The sequence below is a fragment of the Lissotriton helveticus genome, chromosome 7 (assembly GCF_964261635.1).
Source record: "Lissotriton helveticus chromosome 7, aLisHel1.1, whole genome shotgun sequence".
NCBI lineage: Eukaryota > Metazoa > Chordata > Amphibia > Caudata > Salamandridae > Lissotriton > Lissotriton helveticus.
The window spans coordinates 1715666133-1715689287 of record NC_136068.1 but is presented as its reverse complement, the minus strand read 5'-3'; the positions used below and the strand labels follow the sequence as shown (position 1 = coordinate 1715689287).

The following is a 23155-nucleotide window of genomic DNA, read 5'->3' as shown; positions in this document are numbered from 1 at the left end:
TTCGCACTTAGCGAGGAACTTAGTAAAAAAAAATAGAGAGCAGCTATGGCGAACCCATGAAGATCTAATAAACACCATGGAGTTAGATCTTTTTGCAAAGGGTGCAGGTAGAACCAGTGGGACACACAAGAAGACCTGGTATAATGCCACATGCCGGAACTCCAAATGAGAACTTCTACTCGCAATTAAGGCGTGTAGAAGCCGGGAGGAGATACAAGTTAGAAGAAGGGCATATAAGAAACTGCTGGCAAACGCCAAGGCCGAATGGGACCAACAACATTGGGAGAAACTCTCTGGCGCATTGGCTACCAGAGACTCTCGCAAATTCTGGCGGGTAGTTAACAACGGTTCAGAAGACCTCCCTTCGGCAATTGAACCCAACATTGCCCCGAGCATATGGCAAAACCATTTCCAGTCCCTATATGCATTAGAGGATGAGGCTCTGAGTCCCCCCCCTGCACTTTAGCGAGTGACTCGGAGGGTGAACCTTTTACTGAAAAAGAAGTTCGGGCAGCTATCGCGGGGTTGTTAACAGGTAAAGCCCCGGGGCTGGATGGGGTACCAGGCGACCTATTTAAACAGGAGCCAGGGGTATGGGCCCCCTATCTCCTGGTGTTATTCAATGCAGTCCTTAAGGGAATGGAGGTTCCGGATACTTGGCTGGGTGCAGAGGTGGTTCCAATATTCAAAAAGGATCTCCTCTGCTTCCAACCAACTATCGTCCAATAAGCCTCATCGATGTATCACAGAAGCTCTTCGGTAGACTAATGCTGGACCGGTTGCAGAACTGGCTGGAGTAGACAGATACCCTGAGCCCATACCAGGCGGGATTCAGGAGGGGGGTGTCCACAATCGATCACATTTTCCGATTAAACCTTATTTACTGGAGGACTGCACTGATCGAGGGCAGCACCTTGTACACGGTTTTTGTGGACTTACGTGCCGCCTTCGATCTGGTGCCAAGATCAAAATTGTGGAGGGTAATGGAGGAGTTAGGCGTCCCGAAAGACATCCTTGCAATCCTGATGAAATTGCACCAAAATAATTTTGCCCGTGTCAGGTGCGGGAGAACCGGTAATTTAACTGAAAGATTCCCCGTTCGCGGGGGGTGAGACAGGGTTGTGTCCTCACACCGACCCTGTTCTGCCTCTTCGTGAACGGGGTAATCGCGCACCTGACAAGGATTGCCAACACTGACGCCCCAAAATTGAGCGGCAGCAGGGTGCCCGCAATTATGTTTGCGGATGACACCCTGCTGCTGTCCAAATCCCCGATGGGCATGCAGCGGGTGCTTGATGGTTTTCTGGAATTTTGTACAGAAAGGGGACTTGAAATCAACCCGCAGACAACTAAAATCATGATCCTAAGCCATTCAAACGCCCCAACCCCTCACTTGGTACAGTGCGCTTGGAAAGGGTTTACACAATTGAGTACCTGGGGATAACCCTAAACCAAAATCTAACGTGGGGGGCACACTGGTCAAAAGCAAATATGAAACTGGCCCAGAGGGCGGGAGGTATTATGAGAATCGCGAGTAAGTCATCATATCGCCCACTCAGCCCTGCAATCCAAATTTACAAAGCCCAGGCGCGGGGAGGGGAGTTATTTATGGGGGAGAGTTATGGGGCCATATTCCATTGCTTAACTTGCTGACCACAGAAAATAAATTCCTCAGGCAGCTGACATCCCTCCTCTTAAGTACTCCTCTCCTGCCCCTGAGACTGGACCTGGGTCTGAGGCCCATTACGGAGGAACTAGGGCTCAAACCATTAACTTTTTGGCGTCGTCTTTGGAGCAGTCAAGACCTCACCACTTACAGAGCCGAGCTGGTCAGACCCGGAAAGTACAAGCATCAGGATTCCGAGGAAAGCGCTGTCCAGAGCGTACTATGATAATATGCTCCTCCGAGCTCTGGATAGCACTCGTGAAGGATCCCTAACACACCACTTCATTAAAATCAAAGACTCCTATAACCTTGAAAGCGTTCTGGATGGCATGTCTCCAGCTGTAACAAGAAAACTATTCCTGCAGTGGAGGTATGGGACCCTCCCTCTCGGGTCTTTTACCAAAACATGGTCCTGTCGGCTTGCCACAGAGACGTGCCCTGCATGTGCCCACACAAAGGAGAATGATGTGCATGTTTGTTTCTTTTATCGAGCCTACTGGAAAAGCAGGAAACACTGGCTTGTCCCCCTCCTCAAAAACTTGGGTTTCAGAACATTTTTACCTGCATACAGAGTTTTAAAGACCGATTTATCCCTGCCAATTATGTTCGCTATAGCAAAATTTTTAACCGCTATGTGGTATGTTCGCAACAGACTGATAAAGGGGGTCGGAGACTCCTGACAAACTTTCATCCCTTGACAAACTGGCACCTCTTTTTATTAATTTGTTTTAATTCTTAACGCATTTTATATTAATGATATATTGATATTCCGGATTATTAACTGATGTGGTAAATTTTGTACATCTTTTATGATCATGTGATCGAAATAAAGATTTGGAATTGAATTGATTGGTTCCGGAGTGTTGAAGTCCTGTAATTCCTGACCTGGAGGCGTGCAAAATTGCAAGTTGCATGAGTTTATCGCTAAAGCAGGTGAAATTCTGTGTGAAGGCATCAGAGCAACAGTGCCACGTCTAGAGTTGCATTTGAGATTTTCACATTGCAAACATAAAAACAAATACCGTGGCCTAAAGTGCAATGCATATTTTATAGGTGGGTGAGCTTATAAATTAACTGGAAGGTCCGAGCCAAGGGTCGACTGTGGCTCTAAGAGCCTTTGCATGAGTTGAACCCTGAAAATAATTGGCATATAATCATGTGAGATCTATTCACAAATTAAACTTATGTACATTTTTAACACGCATGAGTAAGCGTTTCCCATGTTAGACCATCAGATTGTTATTAAACTTTATCGTTTTTCAACAAGGAATTTGGTAACTTCTCTGCTCCCTGGCGACCAGGTCATATTGAATCAAGTATCTAGTCAGTTCTCATGTGTACCCTTTAGGCACTAATTTCTTTTTTATAGATGGAACAACATTATAGTCAATCGAACACGAGTTTTTCGATCATCACTCATTCTGACTGCCTGTTTTTAAAGGTGCTGTCATATCTGTTAACTAAGAAAAAGGAAGTTGGGAGAAATAGCATATTTGACTATAATCAACCAGTGTGGCCAAGCGGGAAACCATTTGAGATAGTTCTTTCTTTTTCTAACATCAAAATTGTATTAAAAAAATATATATATCTTAGAACAAGAGGGTAGAGCGTAGGTAGCACTCAGGCAGAAGTCACACGAAAGCTTTGCTCTTTATGGGCTCGCAGGTCCAAGACGACCTTGAGCAGAGCTAGGCATCTGTCTTCAGCTTTGAGTGTCTTGCCCACCTTGTATATTTATATTTAGGCATTCATAGCAAATGGATCTATGCTGTAAAAAGCAGACTGGATACATTATATGACGCATATATACACATAATGCTACTCACCATGTGAACACATGCGTAATTTAGTTCAAAGGGAGGAAACTGTAAACCAACATAAAAAATGCAATAGGTCTGGCCTTTCATTAAGTTAAAGCCATTTGCTTTGCTATACAATACCATTAGCAAAGCAAATGCATTTTACTTAATCAAGGGCGAGACCTATTGCATTTTCAATGCTTGTTAAGGAGCAGTTGCCTTAGTAGTCTTTAGTGGTTTCGAATGGCTGTAAACTGGCAAATTCACAAACCTCAGGGAGGAACCACCTCCAGATAAAGAATCAAAACTAATAGATCCCTGTGGGATAAAGAGTAGCTGCTCAATCTGCAAGCCCTTGGTGTATATCCAATACACAAGGTCTGTTCGCTTAAGGTAATAGGGCCCACTGGACCGAAATAGAAGATATATTACAATATTTCCCAAAGGAATATAAGAAAAGAGGGCAGGAACTGGTACAAGAAGGGAAACTAATTTTGAATTCTTCTGTTAGATGCGCGTTAGATGCTGTGGATACTGCAGCCATAGGAATAAACACTAGAATTCTCCTAAGAAGACACACATGGTTAAGAATCTCTGGTTTCAAACAAGAAGTTCAACAAACTATCCTTAATGACCCTTTTGATAAAGAACACTCTGGGCCTCAAGTGGACCAATCACTTGAAAAAATGAAGGACACAGAGGTGGGAAAGTCGATGGTAGCGTTAGTTTCCTTCTAATAGAGGCTCCTTTCGCTGCTCATTTTATAGAGGAGGCTCCGAATACCGGGCCATGAGTCCGAAGTCTTTGCAGGAGCAGTCCCGAAACCCCTTGGAGGCCCGGCAGTCTGCTCCACTTCGTTCGAGGTCCCAATCGAGAGGAAGGTCTCTGGACCAGCCACAGAGCCCCCACCACTCATCATTGTAGTCTTCCCAATCCTCCTGTAAGTTGAAGCACATGAAGCTGGAGAAGCATGGTCATTCTTCACCTTCTCCCTGTTCGTCACCCAACGCCGGACCCGGAGCGTCGTCACTCTCCAGCTGTCATCGAAGCCTGCTTCTGGGACTGCTCCTTGCTTTCCTCTTTTTCTCAGATCCAGAGCATCCCCTACCCCGCTTCGAGCCTTTTGCGAGGATCCATGTATTATTTTTGGGCAGTCTGACGCCGCAGGTGCACCTTCGGGCCCCACGGACTATGCTGGGGACCCTGGGCTTTCAATGCTAGTGGCTCTGGCCCCGGTGCCGGAGGGCTCCTGAGAATCCAGGCCTGGATCCGGATCGGCACCGGTCAACCTCACTCTACCTTCCCCGGCGCCGATTCCAGTGACTACGCCCCCGACGCCGAATGTGCTCCCAATCAATGTCGACCCCAGCCTCAACCCCGACTTGAACCCGGTGCCGGACCGAAGTCGGTCCCGGCGCCCGAGGATACTTTTGTACCTTCGTTCAACCCCGACGTTCCCTATCACCCTGAGTAGCAGCCTGAGGAGGGTGATGAGGACTGGGAGGGGTTTGGATACCCTTTAGCCGACCAGTTTGAGGAGCCAGACTGGCAAGAGGAACTGGGTGATGCCAGCAGTTTGTATACCTCCCTAGACCTTGGCATGCTCACTCTTGACACCCCCCCCCCCCCCAACCCCCCCACCACACCCACCACCTTCCTGTGGCTACAGACGACGGGGAGTCTGAAGCAGTGGTGTTGCGTAGGCGGCTGAGGCCTTGGGCCTTGAGCTTCCTACATTGGCCGGTACTTCAACTGGCATTTGCCTCTTCTGAGCCCCTGCTGCCTTTTAATTAAGCCCTCACGGACATCCTTCTCGTCACTTAGTCCAAGTAGGAAATCCAAGCAGCTGGACCACCTTGTGAAGATGTTATCTTCCGCCAGCTTAGTGCTGCTGTTGGTGAACATCGCATGCCTCTTATGTAAGGCTCTCATGAACCTGAGATGAAAACTCCTCAGAATCCCGGCGATTCACAAAGATGTCCACTGCTTCACACCCTCAACTCTGATAAGAATACCACAGAGTATTCGGGCGATCAGGGAAGGGAATTAGGAAAAGAATAGCAGGGAATAGGAGACATGTTGTAGGAATCTGGCTCTGTATATACTATACCAAAGTGAAGTATAGTGTGCACAGAGTCCAGTGGAACCCAAAAAGTAGGCAGAGGTAAGGAAGATAAAATATACCAATGCTCTTTTGACATCTGGTGTGTGATGCTACTGAAAAAGGTTGAGGAAAGAACACAAGTAACTCGACTGATTGGTTATTATGAAAATCAGATACCACTTTTGGAAGGAGTTTTGGGTTGGTGCAGGAAGAAGGGTTTCTTCTAAGGTTAATGCCTGTAGCTCACCAATTCTCCTTAATGAAGTGATCGCAATGAGGAAGCAACCTTCCATGAAAGAAATTGTAATGGACAATTGTGTAATGGTTCAAAAGGTGGTATAGTGCACCCAGCTAGAGGCATGACTGACCTATGCCAGGGCAGTGGGTGTAGGCATGGCAATCAGCGATGTGTGCCATGTCGACTCTTCACTTTGTTCTGCACCAAAACATGTAGCCTGCAAAGGCAGTGTGTGTGTGTAATGGTACCGGACCTCTAAGGGTGGCACAAAGGGTGCTGCTGCCCTTAGAGGCCTTCTCTGGTCACAGTACCCTGGGTACCTGTGTACCATTTACCAGGGCTGCCCTGTGGCCAGAGATGCCAATTGGGTTTAGGCTTCAATGTTCTTTAAGGGAAAGAACATAGGCCCTGGGTACCTGGGTACAGGGCACACTCAGTCAAAGCACATCAACAATTCAGCAAAAAGTGGGGGCAACCATGCAGAAAGACAGCACTTTCTCACAGAAGCACAACTCTCAGTCCCCGCCATCTTGCAGATGGGTGGGGGGACCCAGCCAACCAGGGAAAGGCTTATGCCCCTCCCTCCCACTGGAGGGTGGCATAATAGAGGGTATAGCCACCCCAGGAAAGGATCCCAACCTTTTACCTACCTGTAATGCCCCTAAATCTAGTATTTAGGGGCACCCCTGAACCTTGCTTCCTCAGACCAGAAGAAACTACGAGAAAAGAAAGACCAAACAGACGTGCCAAAGCTAACGAGGAAGACGCCCACTGACTTGGCCCCGGCCCTACCTGCATGTCCCCACCTCGAACCTGCTCCTGCAAAAACCTGGTGTGTCCTGCAGCCAGCACTCTTTAAAACCCCGGAGGATCTGCCTGCCTTCAATCGCAAAGACTGTGTCTCCCATGAACACCGGATTTGTTCATCTCCAACCTCTGGCTCCGGCCGGTCACTGCACCTGCCGGCCACGTCCAGAACTCTAGTGGGCAAACACCGCAAGGAGGTCTGCCCGGCGTTCCTGAGCCAAGATCCAGCCACCCCTGACCTGCCTCAAGCAACATTGTTCTCACAAGACTTATGGGTCCAACTTTTGAACCATTGCACAATTATTCATTACAATTTCTTTATTGGAAAGTTGCCTTTTGATTATCACTTCACTAAAATGTGTTTGTGAGCTACAGGCATTAACCTTAGAAGAACCCTTCTTTCAACTTCATAAAGAGTGGTTCTTCGTATAAACCTGAAATTCCTTACTTTCATACTAACTAATCAGTTGAGTTACCTGTGTTCTTCCCTCAACCAGGTTAAATAGCAGAAAGAGCTCTACATATGCTTGATGTCAAAAGAGCACGATTATATTATATTGATAGGACAAAAGAGTTTCGCAAAACAACTTTTTATTGCCTTTGCTTCACCTCATAAAGGAAATCGGAGCTCTAAATCCGGTATTTCTTGGATTGTTAAATATATTCAGACTAGCTATGTTAAAGCTAAAATAATTTTAACTGTACCTCCTAGAGCACATTCTATTTGCAAAATAGGAACATCTATGGCCAATGTAGGTAATATTCCCATAGCTGACACATGTAAGGTAGCTACATGGCCTATTTCACACACATTTCCAAAACATTGTGTGAATGTATTCACACGTCAACAAGCTAATGTAGGACAAGCAGTGCTAAAAACACTTTTTCAAACAACTGCAACACTCACTGGTTAGCTAATGCTTAGGGAGTATACTGCTATACAGAGCATGTGTATCTACAGCACACATGCCTTGGAACAGATCACATACTCACTCCCTCATCGCCGGACACCTGTGGTAGTTGCAGTTCTTATTCCTTATGTTACATACGTACATACATCTATATACTACACTTAATTAGTCCATTCTCACCCTCTTGAGGGAAAACATTCAAACAATGGAGTCGATGCCCATGCTCTCTAACACCGAAAGGAGGAGTCCTCTTACCTTGTGACTGAAAAATACCTCTTCGAACAAAAACAACTTGCAAACTCCAGACCCAACGCTAGAAGGCAGGAGTATGTAAAGCCTGTAAATCCACAGCTATTCATGCCAAGAACAGATACTTACAGGGCCTAATCCTTTCCTCACATTTCTTTGATCGAAAGTTCTGTAATCTGTGCAGAGCCACAGACTTCCACCCACCCAGCATTCCCCCAAGTCTGTCGATACAAATGGTACCTCCCTTGTGTGGATAGACCTAGTGCCCGCGAAAGGAAACTGCCCAAAACGCAATATGGACGGTGTAGGAAAGTGCCTTTTTTGCATGGTTTCCCCACCCCATACCCCCACACACTTTTTGCCTAATGTTGATTCTCTTTGACTGAGTGTGCGCTGGGTTCCTGCCAACGAGGTACCCAGGGCCTATGTTCTTTGCCTAAACTGTACTTCTTGAGTTGTCATTTATTGATCATTGTGTGTATTTGCAGATGCCTGCCACTCCTCACACTTAAGCCTAAGGATGCTTGACTACACTACCCCTAATAGAGCAACTTGGGGATTGCTAGTGCAAGCCCCTGTCCACATAAAAGGGAACCCGAGTACTTTTTACGAAGTAAATCAGATTATTGGTACATCCCATAAAGAGCCTGCTTCCTACAGTTAGGCTAATATCTTTCTTCCAAAATGCTTTGAGATACCACAGTGGGATCTTAATTTGGCTCTTTCCTCGTGTGCATTGCATTCCAACCAATACTCAGCTGTTATTTCGTCTCCTTACTGTAAAGACTGTTTCTGGTCACCATGACCTCTATTCTTGGTGTGAGCGAACTCCAAGCTATTTCGGTGCTGCCACGTTACAGCACAGTTTTTCCAGATAAAATGGTACTACATTTTAAGTTGGTCAGTCACACTCTTCCAACATGCTTTGTCCCTTCTTTTCCCCTCGACGTGGAGCGACTTAATCAGCTGGACAGAAGTTTCTACATCAGTAGCAATAACTTCTGGGCAAGCCAATTGATTTTTGTGGGGTGTTCTGGTGCAAAGAAAGGCAAGGCATTGTTAAAAAAATACCTTCTCAAAGTGGTTAGTCACATGCATCAAATATGCTACCCAGTAGCCAAGAATCAGACTCTGAAGAGGTTGAGGGGCCATTCTACCAGACTAAGGCTGTTAGCACTGCACTTGGATGAGGAGCAGCCTGACATCTGTCAGCCTCCGACATGGGCATCACTGCACACATTCACAAAGTTCTCATTAGTTCCAGCAGGATTTTAGGAGTCATGCCACAGATCCACCACCTTGGGAGGTACTGCTCTGGTTTTTATTTTAAAGGTCAGGATTTTTTTTTACCTTAGATAGTGCTCTTTCGGATGGATACTGTATTTAACCTCAAATAATGCACCGTCCTTTCTCCATGCTCTGTCTGGTCTCTTTTTCAATCTAAAAGCTCCCAATCTAGGAATCTACACACTTGTATCGCTGATCATTGTTGGGCACTGTGTCCAAGGGCACAGACAGAAAGAATGTGACATCAACATGCAGGGCGGCATTGGTATGTGGGTCAGTTTGTAAGAAGCAGGACGGAATGAAGTCTGTGTTAAGCCTCACAATACCAGCTACTGGCGTGTGGGAGCAATGCAGATATCTTCCAGATCCAGTTTGGCCCCTTGGGATATTATAAAGGTGAAGAATCTGCCGTTGACGTACCACCAGAAAATATTACTGAAGTTAAATAACTCCTTCTAGCCCCTATGGTCAAGCCAGTTCATGTAAGACGTCTTACTTTTCCCTCTTTTTGCAGAAAACGTTTTGCGACGATGTGATGCACATTATTCAACAACAGATTCGCGAGGAGAGCAAGTTAATGGACACTCGTGTCAGCATCATGTCGCAGACTCTCTTCTTGCAGGTACTTTGTGCTGGTTGGGGAGCAAGAGGTTTAGATGCCAAATAAAGAGCTTGTTTTGGTTGTATGGAGTCAATACATTATTAGAGGGATGGTAGTTATGCAGACCGTTTAACAGGAAGGTGTGCTGGTTGATCTCTAATCAAAGACAGGGTCCTCTGACTGGTCTGGGTCATTTCTTGTGAGGAGAAATTGTCATTGGTTTCTGTTTACTCATGGTCATGGAAATCTTTTCTACAGGAAGCAATCTGTGTGCAGGGTGTGGGGAGGGGGTGGGGGGGTCTGCCAATAGGAGATATAGGTCTAGGTGCACTATGAGTCGCTGTGCCTTTTTGTTGGGTATGTGCATTTGCAAGGGCTCAGTACAAATGGAAGGTGGTAAATTTGCCCTAGTGCCAGGGATGTCTATGTAGGGGTGCGATTGCTGAATGGAGTTTAGATAAAACGCCAAACAATTTCACAGTATTTACGCACTGATTTATGAGACTGTTATTTTGCAGTGTTCTATGTTCTGGCCTGAGCACTTCGGAGTCTATTCACTACACTTTCTCGAAGTCATTGAAAAACAGAATAGTAAATAACGACTTTGCTTAGCTCTGATATTCCTGTATTACACTGGTCTTTAGGTCCAACAGAGGAGAATACCGTGAGCTGAATGTATGTCAGCTGTTTAAGAGTTTCTCTTTACAAATACGTAAATCAATTCACTCAAAAACCCACCACCCACAGAATGTTTATAGGGTGCCAAAAGTCCTCCTGGCTTCTTCAATGAGTTGCCAAGGATCTGGTGTCCAATGTCTAGAAGAGAGACCGTTCAGGTTTATCAGAAAACTAAGGGTGCAGTTGGTGTAAACTATTACTAATTGTGGGGTGGGGTTGAGTTTTCATAGTGTACTGTTTACGACACAACTAGTTAATGAGACTAGGGCACACCTAGGACCCAAAAGGCATCCCAAGTCACATCTGGTGCCTGGATCCTAGTGTCCTGCTGCCACCAAAAATTATCTCTCCAACATGGAAGAGCTGGAGAGATGTTCTACATGGTTTCTGAATCCGCACGGCTGGCCCCAGCTAACATGACTGATTCCCAGATACGGATCTTAGCAACTCCAAATCCTTCTAATACTGAAAACAGATTATATAGGGTATTCTATGGTTATGTGTGGGTTGGGAAAGTGCAGGTGCACCCGTATTTATGCCAGAAAGTGTTTCAAGCTCCCTGCCTCTGGCAAACATTTACATGCAGTCTTTGGCTTGATCTGTCTTCCAGTCCACGTGGGCTGCAGGCATCCATGACTCCTAGTTGGTCTTGGATCATTGTTGCATCCATTATGCAGATCTTAAGTCCTGTGGGTAGAGTACAGATCATCACTGGTCAGGAACCTTGTAGGAAAGTACTCAGTTTGGCATGGTTACCCCCACTTTTTGTCTTATTCTGTATCTTTGACTGGATGTGCATTGGTGTGCTGGTTGTGGGTGGCGGTGCTTCACACCTACCCCCAAGCAGGAACAGCATAGAACGGCAGTGAGCCTCAAAGGCTTCCTGCCCTTTATGTTGACCAGGGCTTCTCTTGAGTATTTAGGGGCAACCCTGAACTTTAATCCTCAGATTACCGACGACCTACAAAGAGGACAAAGAACTGTGCAGTGGGGAAGACTGAAGACACCAACTGACTTGGCTCCAACTCGTCCCTAAGCCCAGTGACCTCCAGAACCCTGGGTGGACTGCCTGCCTACTAAAAAGACCCCATATCTCCAGTGGACAGCGGAACAGTCCAAAAGAAAACACAGTATAAAGACCAAAGCTCTGCCTGTGGACCCGCAAAGTCGACCACCTCTGCATCCCCTAGCGCAAGTCCAAGAGGCCCACCGGCCCAGAAAAGGTTCCACAGTGATCCTAAGCTGGAGTCCCTCGTGGGTGGACACCTGCCGGACTCCACGTAGACGCCTGAAGCCTCTGCACAATGGCCCCTCCCCTCAACCATGACTGCACTGATAAGCTGACTTCCTACATTAAAGGATACCCCTACACCTGGAGCCCCTGGACCTTAGGGATATTGTGAGAAAGTGCCATTTTTCATTCATGGTATGCCCCCACTAATTGCTGATGTACTTTGACTGAGTGTGCCCTGGGTTCCTGCCAATCAGGTAACCAGGGCCTGTGTTCCTTCCCTAAAACTGCATTGAAGCCTAAACTCCATTGGCATCTCTGGTAAATGGTGCCCTAGGAACCCAGGGCACTGTGACCAGAGAAGGCCACTAAGGGCTGCAACACTTATTGTGCCACCCTTAGAGGCCCTGTACCCTGACACACACACACTGCCTTTGCAAGCTGAGTGTCTTGTTGCAGAACAAAACAGTCGACATGGCACACATGCCTGTGTGCCATGTACACCCACCCACTGTCCTTGCATACATCAGTCACCCCTCTATCTGGGTGCCCTATGCCAGTGGGATGGGCACAGGTGCATAAGCCCTGTGCCCCTACAGTGCCCAGGGCCATTCCTGGGCACTAAGTGCAGTGATGCCATTAAGAGTATATGGTGCTGGGAGGTTGTCATTACGAACTCCACAGCACCATAATGGCTACACTGAAGACTGACAAGTTTAATATCAAACTTCTCAGCCCATTAAACCCACACTAATGCCAGTGTGGGATTTAATGTAAAATGCACTACAGAGGGCATCCTAGAGATGCCCCTTGAAACCTAACCTACAACCTGAGAGGCTTCCTAGGCTGCCACACAGCAGACATGTTGCTGGACCCCTGGGTGGAGAGCCCCCCGCTCTCCTGGACCTGCAACAATGCACATCTTGGGTGAGGTGCTGGGCCTTCTCCCCTAGGATGGGCAGTGGGAAGCTTCAAATGCATACTGTGAGAAGTTGGCCTGATATGCAGTGCTCACTATTCTAGTGATCACTATGTATCAGTCCAAACAACCCTTATTGATGATTGGTTGTAAGTCAACCTTATAGACCAGCTATCCTAGTAGCATGGATACGAGCAGTCTAAGGCTAAGACTCTAGAGGGCGTGTTAAGCCAGCTGTTTTACCATCACATTACCCCTTGAACACCCAGTGAAAGGACACCACACAAGTTGTTATGAAAATAAACAGTGTATTTATTTATAACAAGACTACCCTGGCTCTTTATGAGACAGGGAGCTAAGCACACAACAAAACTCTTATGAAAATACTTTAAGTCGCACAATTTACACAAATGCCCGAGGGGCACGAAAAACCATATACTACAAAAGTGGAATGCGAATTACTAGCAGGTAAGTAACGATTCTCAGAGGCTTTAGAAACGCTCGGCCTACAATACTGAACACTCAGGTTAGGAGCAGGAGGCCTAGGGACACCACGTGCTGAGTGGGAACTCTCACGCGTAAGGCGGGAAAAAGCCTATGGAAGCTAGAATTCACAAAGTTACTGTTCTCGGGCGAACCCGACTAGGTAGGTCGAAAACGACAGTGGATCTGGACCCTTGGATAGTGAGGCTATGCTGGGGCACCGAAATGCCGAAGTTACCTAGCCCAGGGGCTGCGGCTGCATAGGTCTGAAAAGACGTCGGGATTCCTCGTTGACGAACCAGGAGCCTGAAGAAGTTGTTGCTGGCAGGCGGCCAGTGAAGAAAAGTTCGAAGAGATCCAAGCCTGGATCAGGGAAGAAGAAAACCTGAAAAGCAGAGGGGACCAAGTTCTTGAATCACTAGCCAGTGATTAAGTGGGCACCAGGATGGCACCGGGCGAAGTCACCGCAGTCAGGTGAGTGGGCGCTGCTGGGCTCTGCAGTCTCTCGGACCAGGAGGCGTTGTCGGCGACCAGGATGGAGGGGCGAGCTGTCCCACGAAGGTTCTTGCTGTCGACGTCGCTGGACCCAGGATTGGGGCAACAAGTCTTGGCAAATGCAAGGCCCACGCGGTGGACCTAAAATGGCGTCTTGAGTGGACCAGGAGGGTCCAGGGTACTTCTCCGATGGGGGGGAAGCAAGGGCCAGTCTGGAGCAACCAGACCAGCAGCAGTGATGTCGTCGGGCTTTGTTAAGAAGGCCACAAGCCAGCGGGCTAGTAGCCAAACAACGCGGTGAGCAGCAAAAAGCAGAAGGGCCCCACGCAGATCGTGGAGATGCTGGGAGGCTGAACTTCGGTGCAGGGGCTGCTCACGGTCGGGGCTTCTCGGACCCCAAAGCACTCACCAGAGGATTCCTCGGCGGTCGTGCTGGAAAGAAGTCGTGCAGTCTTGAAGATGGCCGGTCCCTCGAGGTCTCGTCGCACCCACGGTTCTCAGCTTGACTGTAGAGGTGGGTAGAGGTCAGAGGTGCCAGGGAAGCCGGTTCTCGTCGAGCTGGGCAATCGGATTCCGGAGGAAGGACTTGCAGCAGACCGCAGTGTTCTTAAGATGGTGCCTGCGGATGCAGGGTGACTACTCCTTAGTCACAAGGGAGAATCTTGATGAAGAAATCTTGAAGTCCTTTCGTAGAAAGTCGTGTCTTGATTCCAAAGATGATCTAATTTGGAAGGGGGCCAGTTCCTATCTTTATCTGAAAAAAGGGGGCTGGCACGCGACTAAGTCCTGCCCTATGGGTGGGACCAGGAGGGGGGTGGTTACACCCCTCTCCTTTGGCGGGCTTTCGCCAGGCCAGGGGCTGGAGTGCCCCTGGAACTGGTTTCAGCCGGCCTATGCACAGTGAGCACCGGGGTGCCACTTGCAGTCACCTTCCTCTGAAGCCCTGCCTACCTAGAATACACAAAACCCTGTCTGGGACGGTGCTGGCACCGCCCCTGGCAGGAAACCCTTTGTCTTTGCCTCCTGCTCTGGGAGGACTCCCAGCAGCAGGAGGGCAGACTTGTGTCTCGGTGGCAGCATCCATTTTGTGGAGCTAAGGCTCTGCTTGACTTTAACCGGAGTTACAGGTTACATACATGTCGTGTCCCTCTAGAAGGGTGGAATGCTAACCCCGTCGCCAGAATTGGCGAGGGGTTAGTATTCCAATTCGTATGACACCTTACTCGACATGTTTTGATAAAGCGATACCAGAGTTGGCATATAACCGCGAGGATTATAATGCACTTAAGAGTATATGGTATGCGATATCATGGAAACGGCTAAGGGATGGATCCCGAAAGCCGCAGACAGGCTCAGCTCATGCCAGAGCACCATCTCACACGATTCCAAGCACTCTGCCTCCAGGATTGTTAAGGCCTGCCATAGGAGTGACTGATAGGAGATCTGTGTGTCCATTTTAGGGTTAGATATAGGTATACTATATCTAAAGCAAAGGGTGAGTACACCACCTTGCCCCAGCTGTCGTGCAGCCAGTTGTGTCAGTTTAGTTAGTCAGCCCAGGGGTGGCACAATACGTGCTTCAGCCCCTGGGAGACTTCTGGGTACACCTCAGCCCTGGGTACAGGGACTTAGAGAGGGCCCAGTGCCAATTCAGTACCTGAGTACAATTTGGATAGAGAGAACGGCTAGGCTGTGGGTCTGATTAGCAGGCCCACAGCCAGGGAAAGTCGTAAACCAGTGCAGCAAAAAGCAAAAATCTGGGTGATCATAGGATTGCAGACCCTACTCTCCTACACATACTGCCTTTGTGAGCTTCTCCAGACCACTTGCTGTACTCAGCAACTGGCCCCCACCAGTTCTGACCCCCACTCTGGCAGGAAACCCTACGTGAGGAAAGGGAGTGTGCCTGCCTGTGCCAACTCAACCCCTCAGGTGGGAGAGGTGAGGTGATGCACGACTCCGGACTCCGGCCATCTTGAAGATGGGGAGCCCTGCCCAATCACAGCTATGCTCCTGCCCCCCTCCCACGGGAGAGGAGCAGGATAGGGGGTGTACTCAGCCCAGGACAGGGTCCTATTGGTCCCTGCCCTTTCCCTACCTGTAAAACCCCTAAATGTAGTATTTAGGGCCACCCTGAACCTTCCTTCCTCATATCCAGATTTCGAAACAAGAAAGAAGACCAAGAAAAAGACCTGCCGTGCAGCTGCTAACAAGAGGACGACACCAACTGACTTTGCCCCAGCCCTACTGCCTGTTGATATTTGAACCTGCTCCTGCTAAAACCCGGTATCTCCTCCAGACCGCAACCTCAAGAACCCTGGAGGACCTGCCTGTCTTGACCCTCTTTGAGACTGGGACTACCACGAGCAGTGGCTCTGCTCAAACCACAGTAACCCTGGTGCCAGCCAAGAACCCCAAATCCAGCCTACTCTGCACCCGCCGAGCCTGGCCTGTGCCCAAGTGGACAAAGACCCTGAGGACATCTCCTCACCGATTCTGACCAGGAATCCAGTGCCCAAGGACCCTCCTCGATGACCCAGAAGACGCCTGCAGACTCAGAACTAGGGACCCTTCCTACCGCGACCAGCAGAGAATAAGAATTTCCGACATCCAAAGACACCCCTGCACCCGGTGCCCTGTTCCTCCAAGATCCCAACTTACCCCTCGAAGTGTTGGTTGCTCCAGAAGATCCACCGTCCTGCCTGCAGCCTTTGTTCCCTTTTCAAGATCTCCAAGGAATAACATTGAGCTCCTGACGGCTCAAAAGCACCCTGCACCCAGCCGCCAGAGTGCCCCTGGCAGTGCATCCTGTGTCCTACCCTACTTCCCTATTTGCCCTAAGCAAGTGACCAGGAGCCCAGCTCCCACAGCCGCGTGGCTTGCTAGCCAGCAGCCACCAACCGAAGGCCCCCTGCCTCTCATTGGATAACATTGGGCCGAACTACCTCTGCACCCGGCTGCCCTTGTGCCGCTGAGATTGTACCAACCTGACCCGGGGAGACACCAGTCTACTCCCAGAACCTTAACTCTGCCAGTCGAGTACTTGCCTAACAGCCAATAGCTCACTTTTCTTCCATAGGCTAACATTGACTGGTTTTCACTTCGAAATTCTTCCAAGTGTGGAGTTTTGGAACTTTAAAATATTCACCTAAAATCAGCCAAACAACAAATTCTGATTTACTCACCTGTTACCAAGAGAGACCTCAGTACTGCACCTTTTAGCCCAGCACAAACCCTGAAAAGTAATTTTAACCGTACTTACTAGTAACCTGTATTTTCTTCCATAGGGAACCATTGACTGTTTTTCTGTGAAATTTCTTGTTGATTTTTGCAAACTACAAATTTTCTTTTAAAAATCGTACAAAAACATAATTACTTGCCTGTTTTAGATAGAGGTCCAAGAGCTGAACCTAGGAGTCCAGTACTGGGTTACAAAAGTAACGTGAACACACTTTATCTGCAAATTGAATTCCTTCCATAGGATAACATGGTAATTTCAACTGAAAAAGTTTCAACTTGTAAAATACAATAATATTCCTTACAAATAACTACTATAACCAAAACGCTTTTACTTAACTGTTTACAGCTCATGTCCCGGGACTGAATCTAGGATCCAGTCCTGTGGGTAGAAAAGTAATCTACAAAGTAACTAATTGCATTCAACTAGAAATTTCCATTGAGCTCAATGTTGCATTGTTTGAAATTGTGTTGCCTATTGCAACAGACTGTACTTATTGCATTATTGCATTCAAAAAGTCTATTGCCTATTTGAAAAGTATTTAACTAAAGTAGCTCGTCCTGAGTAAGTATATTTAGATACCTTGTTGGTTCTAAAATAAAACAACTATATCTTTTGATACAAAACAATTGGCCTAGAGTTCCTTTCTTGAGTGTGAGACCATTTACTGACTTAGTGTGTACAACAAATGCTTTACACTGTCCTCTGATACTGCCTTACTGCTCGACCAAGCTGCTACTTTAGAGAGTAAGGTTATGTCTAACCTTAGCCTCTGCCAAACCTCTGGGAACTCTATACACACTGTACCATACTTTGGTCCAGTAGATATAGAGCCACTTTCCTACAAACAGTCCTTGTTATCCTATGGAGGAAAATAGTTATTCGAGGCAAATGTGCTGCAGATTACACACTGTACATAGATCACCACCTAGCATTGGGCAAGATGTTTGCAGTTTGTTTTTGTCCTGAAAAGTTCTTTTGACTCCCCCTTTGGACCACATTGCTCATGGGCATCGGCTCCATCCTCAGATTGTTTTTTTTTCCGCCATCAGGCTCAGATGTGTTTCTTGCGCTCCGGTTTGGAAACAATTATGTTCGAGGCATGTGGGCTGCTGAATTTATATCTATGCATAGATCGCCGCCTAGTGTTGGGTCCGGATGATTGCACATTGTTGTCCTGGAAGAGTCTTCGAAGTATCACGAGATAGGTGGCTCCTCCCTTGGACTACAGTGCGCATGGGCATCCTCTCCATCTTCAGATTGTTTTTTTCCGCCATTGGGTTCGGATTTTCTTCTTAACTCACGTTTGGAATATATATTAGTTACTCTTTTCGAGGCCAAAAGGCCTTAGGGGCGTCGGTATTGTCTTTCGTTCGGTGCCTTTTACCTTTCCAGTTCTTTGAACTCTACTTCGGAAGACTTTTTGCCTTTCGGCACCAAGGGCCCCTCAACGATCGATGATGGAACGGAGTCCGTTCAAGCGATGTCCCGTCTGCAACTCAAAATATCTCCACATCGACGTGCACCCGGTGTGCAACAAATGTCTCTCACCGGACCACGACGAGGCCAGCTGCATGGCCTGTTCGAAATTCAGGTTGAAGAAAACTCTCCGTCTTCGACGCGCTCAACGACAGTCGGCGCGAAAATCGGCACCAGACCCAGAAAACATCTTCAGGGGTGACGACGAAGAACATGTACAAAAAGAGGATCCGGAGCACTCGGATCCTGCGTCGGAGCCAGACGCCACCTACAACGAGGACGAGGAAGAACTCTACGTCCATGATGAAGGCATCGTTGAGGTAGGAGACGACGTACAACCTATCGGAGCTGTCGACGACGACTCCAGCGAGGAACTAGGCCTAACCGCAGTAGCGGGGCCCAGTAAAGACTCTTCCGTGACTCAGGTCGAGGCATCGCCGGAAGGTCTTAGCCAAGATCTTCAACACCGTTCCATAGTCCCGCTTCAAGGCCCGACTAAGAACATTTCCAAAGAGCCCTCGGTCGATCGCCCACGCTCAGTGGAGAAATTGAAACCGAAAGAAAAACACGAAATCGAAACCGACACTGGTTAAATCAACCATCGGCTCGACGACTTCGGAACCTTCCAAGTCCAAACATGCGATCGACCCCCCGGGGTCGAAAGGGGGCGTCGAACCGAAGATCGGATCGACTACGCCTGTGTCTACAGTGAAGCACGTCACGCTCCCGTCGACTTCCGGCTCCAAAGATGGCGGCTCTTCCGAAGGACTTGAAGCCCGGAAAACCATCGATCCGAAGTTGAAGAAGCAGCTGCTGGTCAAGGCCTTCGACCTGAAGCCAAAAGTTGGATCGAAAGACCCTACCGCGTCGAAGCACAAGGGCGTTCCTGTAGAGCAACAACAGCTCGACTCGACGCAAGGCCTCAAACGCACTAAACCGTCGAAGTCGGTCGAATCGAAGACACCGCCTCCATCGAAGGCAGTCAGTCCGTCGCCGATGCTTACGGCGCCGATAAAGTTCGGACTACCCCAGACAGCACGGCCTAAACCTGTTCAACATGCACAGGCTACCGGATCTACCAAGTCGACGTCAGTTGTTGCATCCGCTCAGCCTCGGACGGAAGACGTTGTGTTCCAGCCACCGTCCCACGACAACCAGTCGAATTTTACATCGACTCCGAATCAGGTCGACTCACCGTTTACAAGCGTAAGATCAGGCCTGAAGCACCTATGGAACATTATAGGATACCGCTGAAGAAAAAGAGAGACTCTACCACCTCTCCTATACTTTTTGAGCCTGTGCAATCATATGGTCAGGACTATGCCTACTCTCCCACATATATCACTGAGGATGTGGAAGGAGGGGACAATGAGGACCAGTTTAACTATCCCATTGATACTGATCAAGATGAGTCCCAGCCGTGGGCTGACACCGTGGACCCTGCTGACCCACACACCACCCCTGATACTCTTTCATATGCTATCAAGCCTTCGCCTACTGAAGACACTGCTGCGTTCAACGCGCTGATTGAGAGGGCGGCACATAACCATGACGTGGATATGCACGCTGACCCCATGGAAGAAGACTTTCTTTTTGATACATTCTCCACATCAGAAAGGTCTATCAAAACTTTGCCTATGCTCAAAGGTGTGCTCAAACATACAAGTGACATTTTTAAAGAGCCCACTAAAGCACGGGTGATGAACCCAAGAATTGAGAGGAAGTACCGGCCTGCGCCCGTGGACTCTACCTACATCAAGGGCCAACTCCCACTGGACTCCTTAGTGGTGGCTAATGCTCGCAAGAGAGCGAACTCTCAGACAACGGGTGATGCTCCTCCTCCGGACAAAGAATCCAAGATCTTAGAGGCCTCTGGAAAACGTGTAGCAGCTCAAGCTGCTAATATTTGGAGAATCTCCAATACCCAAGCCCTGTTAGCAAGATATGACCGGGCACACTATGACACGTTAGAGCAGTTACTGCAACACCTGCCAGACGCTTATAAGGAAGGAGCAGAAATGCTAATACAAGAAGGGAAGTTAATCTCCAACGCGTCCATTAAGTGCGCGTTGGATGCAGCCGACACAGCAGCTAGGGCCATAAACACTAGCGTTATGCTCAGGAGGCATGCCTGGCTCCGCATCTCTGTATTTAAGTCGGAGATCCAAACTACCCTGCTCAATCAACCAGTAAACCCTGACTTCTTGTTTGGTCCGGAGGTAGACACCACTCTTGAGAAGATTAAGAAGGATACTGAAACTGCGAAATCCATGGAAGCTCTGCAGTCTCAGCAGTTATGGGGCGGTTGCTTTCGTCGCTCCGGTAACAGGGGAGCTTCAAGGGGACAAGCGTCGCAACAAGCTAAATACACCAAGGGAGGCACACAAACCACCTATAACAAGAACAATAGGGGTGGATACCGTGGGAACAGGAGCAAGGGCAGAGGCGTGGAAATAATAATACCAGATCATCCGCCACTAACAAGCAGTGACGCCTTGTCACTGCCCCCGACCATATAACACCGGTCGGGGGGAGACTCCAACAGTTCCTGCCAGTCTGGGAAAGCATTACCACGGACAGGTGGGTGAGACAACTTATACAACACGGTTATTGTCTAGAACTGACCTCCACTCCACCCAACATACCCCCAAGGCACCGTCCTATGTCCGCCGAGCACATGCACTTATTGCAGCAAGAAGTCATCTCCATGCTGCAAAAAGGCGCCATAGAACTCGTGCCTTTGGAACAACAGGCAACTGTTTCCAAACTTAGAGGGTGGGGGCTCTCTGCCCAAGGATCCAGAAACTTAAGCCAGTCTGGAACCACACCAGAGTTGGTCGTTTTTAAGGGGGCATCTCTAAGGTGCCCTCTTGAGTACTTTTTCATTAATTCCCACACTGGTATTATTGTGGGTTTAATGTGGTGAGAAGTTTGATAGCAAACTTCCCGGACTTCAACGAAGCCATCTTGGAGCTGTGGCGTTCGTGTTTAAAAACTCCCTCCCCATGAACTCCAAAATGACTGCGCTGCACTTACATTGTCGTGGCACAGACACTGTAGATGCATATTGCTCATGCAGCTATGCCTTCACCTGGGTAATGTGCATCCTGCTAGAGGGGTGTCTTACCCAATGCCGCAGGTAGTGGTGGTGGGCATGGCGCACAGGGAATTGCCAGGTCGACTCTACAGTTTTGTCTGCACATGCAATGGCAGGGGGTGGGTGTTAAGGTGAGGGGTCTCTGATGTTGGCATAATACATGTTTCAGCCCATAGTGGCCCTCTATGACCACAAGGCCCTTGTCAACAGGGGTAAATTTTACCAAGGACTCACAGGTGGCCCAGAGGTGTGCCAATTGTGGGTAATAAAGGTACAGTGTTGGGAAGGAATACAGGTGCTGGGGCCTGGTTAGCAGGATCCCAGCTCACACTCCGTCAAGTTGGCATCTGTGGAGAAGCGTGGCTCAATGGTTAGAGCGGCAGATCCTGATGCAGAGGTCTGGCCTGGGACCAGGGTTCAATTCCCGCCTCGGCGGCTCTTGGACTCAATTTCCCCGGACCTGATAATTCTCGCCTCGGTACCTAGTCTAATCATGGGTCCCACTCTGTGACTCTGGTCAATAGCTTGCTTAATCTCCACAACGGCCCCAGCAGCGCTTGGATGCCTGGCTTCACCTTGGGGGTGCCCAGGAGTGGACATTTCACAGGAAAGCCAGGATGGGTTCCACAGCGGTATGAATACAGCGCTACGAGACCTCTGGGTAGAAGTGCGCTATATAAATACAAAACACAAACACACAACACATCTGGTATCTCGCAAAATGTTAGGGGCTTACCATGCAAAAAGGGGCACTTACCTACATCAGTAGTGGGTCCAAAGCCCTCAATCATTGTGCTCTTCATGGGGTCATAGGACTCTGCATCTTCCCCAGTAAGGATCAGGAGTCTGTGCCTGCAGTTACCAGTGAAAAGTTCCAAAAGCAATGCTCCCCAGTGTAACTTCACTTTTCTCCAGGTGCACGCCCTCTCAAAGGTTGTGAACGATTTTGTGATATCACTGTAGGGAAGTGGGTTTTTTGTTGCAGTAATCCCCCAGGTTTTTGCCAGATTTCTGATGCACTTTCACTGAGTGTTCCCTGGATCCCTGCCTATTAGGTTCCCGGGGCCTGTGTTCCTTACCAAAACTTTGTGTTCGAGGCATGTGGGCTGCTGAATTCATATCTTTGCATAGATCGCCGCCTAGTGTTGGGTCCGGATGATTGCACCTTGTTGTCTTGGAAGAGTCTTCGAAGTATCAGGAGATAGGTGACTCCTCCCTTGGACCATAGTGTGCATGGGCATCCACTCCATCCTTAGGTTGTTTTTTCCCGCCATTGGGTTCGGATGTTATTTCCTACACTCCAGCTCGGAATCAAAACTAACTACTCCCTGAGGCCAAAAGGCCTTCGAACTCGTCGGTATTTTCGCTCGGTACCCCTCGGCTCCATCCAGATTTTCATCTCGATCCGGTCGTCGACACGGGCCGTTGGGCCTTATCGACGCCACGTGCGACTTCCATCGATGGAAAGGAGTCCTTTTAAAAGGTGCCCACAATGCCACTCAAAGTTCCCACATACTGACAAACACACAGTATGCAACAAGTGTTTGTCACCTGAACTCAAAGAGGATTGCCCGACGTGTGCCCAATTTCGATCCAAGAAAACTATCTGGAATCGACGGGCTGCCAGGCGAGAGATGCAGAAGTCGGCACCGGAACCGGAGAATATCTTCGAGGACGACCAAGAGCTTCCCGAAGCTGACAACTCCGATCTCGAGATAGTCACCGTTGAGGACCAATCGGACTTCGATGACCAGATCACACCGGGGCAAAAAACTGTGAGTACCCAGCCCCCCACTCCACTCAGCCCAACAAAGAAGGCTCCGGTCGAAGCATCGCCGAAAGGCCTTAGCCAAGATCGAGACATTCCTTCGGA

The 23155-nt window shown here is 48.5% G+C and overlaps 1 protein-coding gene across 3 annotated transcripts in view; it reads left to right on the top strand.

The window, feature by feature from the left end:
* The window catches only part of KMT2B (lysine methyltransferase 2B), a 1130837-nt gene that overhangs the window by 469492 nt on the left and 638190 nt on the right, over nucleotides 1-23155 (top strand). For all 3 annotated transcript variants that reach the window (XM_078655415.1, XM_078655416.1, XM_078655414.1), the window contains exon 17: nucleotides 9576-9683. In XM_078655415.1, coding sequence (XP_078511541.1) covers nucleotides 9576-9683 — 108 coding nt within the window. The remainder of the gene's footprint in view (nucleotides 1-9575; nucleotides 9684-23155) is intronic.